Source organism: Arachis duranensis, chromosome 9, assembly GCF_000817695.3.
Source record: "Arachis duranensis cultivar V14167 chromosome 9, aradu.V14167.gnm2.J7QH, whole genome shotgun sequence".
NCBI classification, from domain to species: domain Eukaryota; kingdom Viridiplantae; phylum Streptophyta; class Magnoliopsida; order Fabales; family Fabaceae; genus Arachis; species Arachis duranensis.
Genome location: NC_029780.3, coordinates 897,971 through 901,390, shown reverse-complemented (window position 1 = coordinate 901,390; position 3,420 = coordinate 897,971). Strand labels below are relative to the sequence as shown.

At 23.0% G+C, this 3,420-nt stretch overlaps 1 protein-coding gene across 1 annotated transcript in view; it reads left to right on the top strand.

Annotated features, from left to right (window-relative positions):
- Positions 1 to 1,267: 1,267 nt before the first annotated feature.
- LOC107463851 (transcription factor NAI1-like) overlaps positions 1,268 to 3,420 on the top strand; it is a 5,149-nt gene continuing 2,996 nt past the window's right edge. The window contains exons 1-2 of the mRNA XM_016082734.3: positions 1,268 to 1,397; positions 1,529 to 2,170. Of these exons, the coding sequence (XP_015938220.1) occupies positions 1,359 to 1,397; positions 1,529 to 2,170 (681 nt within the window). The 5' untranslated portion in view covers positions 1,268 to 1,358. The remainder of the gene's footprint in view (positions 1,398 to 1,528; positions 2,171 to 3,420) is intronic.

Here is a 3,420-nt window from a genome sequence, read left to right as displayed (position 1 = left end):
ATCATTTAAAGGTAAAAAAAAATTTTTCACACGAAGATAATTATAAATTTTTTTATTGAAATATATCCACCATATTTATAAACAATAAAAAATAGAGACAATATATTGCCTAATATTTTTTTTACTAAAAAAGGAAATATATTGAAAAAAGAATGACTCAAATAGCTTTTAGGTATATTTGGATTGTAATAGGATAATCTTATTCGCATTTAAGTGTAGTTTTTAATTTGAATAATCATTTTACAAGTCCTATTTTAAAATTTGGAAAATGTTAAGATTCTTATGCCATTGTCTTAATATAAAATTAATAATAAAAGTAATTTTATATAAAAAAATACACGTGGATTTACATCTTTAAAAATATCTATTAGAGACAAAATTATAAATAATTAAATAAGCTTTAAAATAAACTTTAAACCAAGTTCGTCAAGTAGCTATAACTTGAGATTTTTATGAAATATTGTTAATATATTAAGTTAGTTATACTGCAAATTTTTTACTATAAATTTGTAAGTGATTTATCTTCCTTATAAGATTCGAATTTGACTTCGTTTCAATAAGTATGAATGAATTATGACTATATCGTAACAAAATGTTATTGTCGACAAAAAAAATCACTAAAATTTATATATGTTGTCATATTTCAAATTTTAAATTATAGATTAGTTTTCATTCATGGTCATTATCTTCTAGATTTTTTTCCGTTATAAATTTAGGGTTCGTTTAAAAGTAATTTTTTTGAGCTTTTAATTTATAAAAGATGATAATATTAATATTTAATGTAATTTTTAAAATTAAATTATAACTTTTTAAAAAATTATTTAAGAATTTATAAAAAAGTTAAAAAGATTATTTCTCTCATAATATTATATTTATTTATAAGTTATTTTTAATATAATTATTTAATTTTTAAATTATTTTTTTTTAAAAATTAATTAAACTGTTTACCAAATTGAACGTTAAATTCTGACTTATTAAAATTTTAATTATATTTTTGAAAGATTGATAAAATTTTATAGCAAGATATGATTTAGTAATTTACCAATATATTATTTATAGAACATTTATTAAGAATCTCATCTTGTCTGTTGTGGGGTCCACCTAATCTATATCATTAATGAATCCAACGGCTGAGATTAAAGTCGCATGATAAACGAGCAATTTCTTGTCTTTTTCCCACACCTACACAATTCACCATTCACACAAAATCCCACAACTTCTAAGAGTTAGTGTCTTATATTATTATATCTCCATCCCCCCTCCATTCTTATATATGACCAAACCTCATTACTCCATCATTAAATTCTTCTTCCTTCAAATTAAACACATCACTTTATCACATTAAAATTTTTCCAATAATGGATGATTTTTCATGGGAGCATTTGCATCTTCAATTGGTAAGTCCATATAAATATTAAATACCACTCTTTAATAATTAATTACATGCCATCACACACACACACACATATACATATATATGTATAGATAGTAATTAATTTTTAATTATTATTATTATTTTTTTTTGCAGGAAATGGATGATGAGAATATGAACAATAATAATGGCGTTGATGATGATAATAATGAAGATGATGATGAGTTCTTAAGAGAAATCCTAATGTTGCAACCATCTTTCTCTTCTGAAAATAGTGAAAGTGATAATCTCCAAAACACCGTTGGATCATCATCATCACCGGTTATTGAAGAAGTGCCGCAAGATCTGACGGCTGAGAATTCAAACAACAAGAACAAGAAGAATAATACTATGAAACAACCTCGTAGATCATCATCATCATCATCATCACTACGTTGTTCTTCTCCGAGGAGATACATTTTGTCGTTTGATAACTCAACCATGACACCAGCTACACCAAATCAATTACAAGAAGACCCTTATTATGCAAACAATAATAATAATAATAATAATAATAATAATAATCATAAGAACAAGAAGAACAAAGATCCATCATCATGTGATTATTCTTCTCCAAAAAGGGTGGTGCCGATTTGTACTAATAATAGTGAGAATAAAAAGGAGGAAGGTGCAATAACAACAAAGAGGGCAAGAAGCTCTTCACAAACAATGGATCACATCATGGCAGAGAGAAAGAGGAGACAAGAACTCACTGAGAGGTTCATAGCACTCTCAGCTACCATCCCTGGCTTGACTAAGGTACTAATTCATTTTTTGTACGGGCAGTTATTTTTATGTAAAATTTATGATTAAAAATTATTTTATTTTATATTAAATTATCTGATAATTTTTAATTATTAAATTTATATAAAAATAACTGTATGTAAATTTTTATTTTTAAAAGATTGAATAAAACTAAAATTCCTAGCTTGACTAAGGTACTAATTAATCCATTCTTTTAACATTTTTATTTGATTTTTTTGCTTAATTTAGTTTAGTAAAAATTTAATTGCAGTTATTTTTATATAAAATTGATAGATAAAAGTCGTTTTAGTTAAATATATTAAATTATTTGTTGATTATTGATTTTATATAAAAATAATTGCTTGCAAATTTTTATCTCTGATTTATATTGTAGTGACATGTGTTTTAAAAAGTTGAGTAAAACTAAGATCGGCTCTTGAAAATATTTTAGAAAAATTTTGATTATTAAATTTTTATTTCGTAAATAAAAATTACTAATTTAATGAGGCTAATGTCTTTTTCAAGAAATTTTTGGTGGCTCACTTTTATGTTTTTACCTGCTCTCTTGTTTTTTTTTTCTTTTGACTTATGATATGAGCATGTATAAAATTAGATGTGAGATACTATGTGTCTACTGTTATCTCATTTTTATATTATTATACTTAACTTAACTAGACTTTATTTCTGATTTAATAATAATATAAGAAATTTGAATCGATACTACCTCTTGAATTTCGAAATTACTATTTCTTTTTCTACTAAGAAAATTGATGGGACTGTGATTTGTAGATAGTTTTCTTTAATCACTATCCAACAATTCATGGCAAATCTACTAATGAGTGTGCTAAAAGAAGTGTTTGTTTTTTTCTTTTAAAAAATGTATCAGATGTTGTGTTGAAATGTTGAACGATTCATTTATTTTTATATAATAATAATATTATTATTAGATTTAATTATTCTATAAATTCTTACAGTTTTATCAAATTTTTAAGTAAATCTTTATATTTTTTTAATTAGATCTCTATATGATATTAAATTATGTAGTTAAATTTTCGTCGTAATAAAAATACTAAAATTAATACAATATTTCATTAAACAAAACAAATATACTTAATATTTGACTGAATATTTTATCTTATTTAATAGAGAATATTCAGTTATTTTTAATATTTTTATAACGATAGAAATTTAATTACAAAATTTAATATAATATAAAAATTTAATTAAAAACAATAGTGACATAATTAAAAATTAGTAAAAAAATA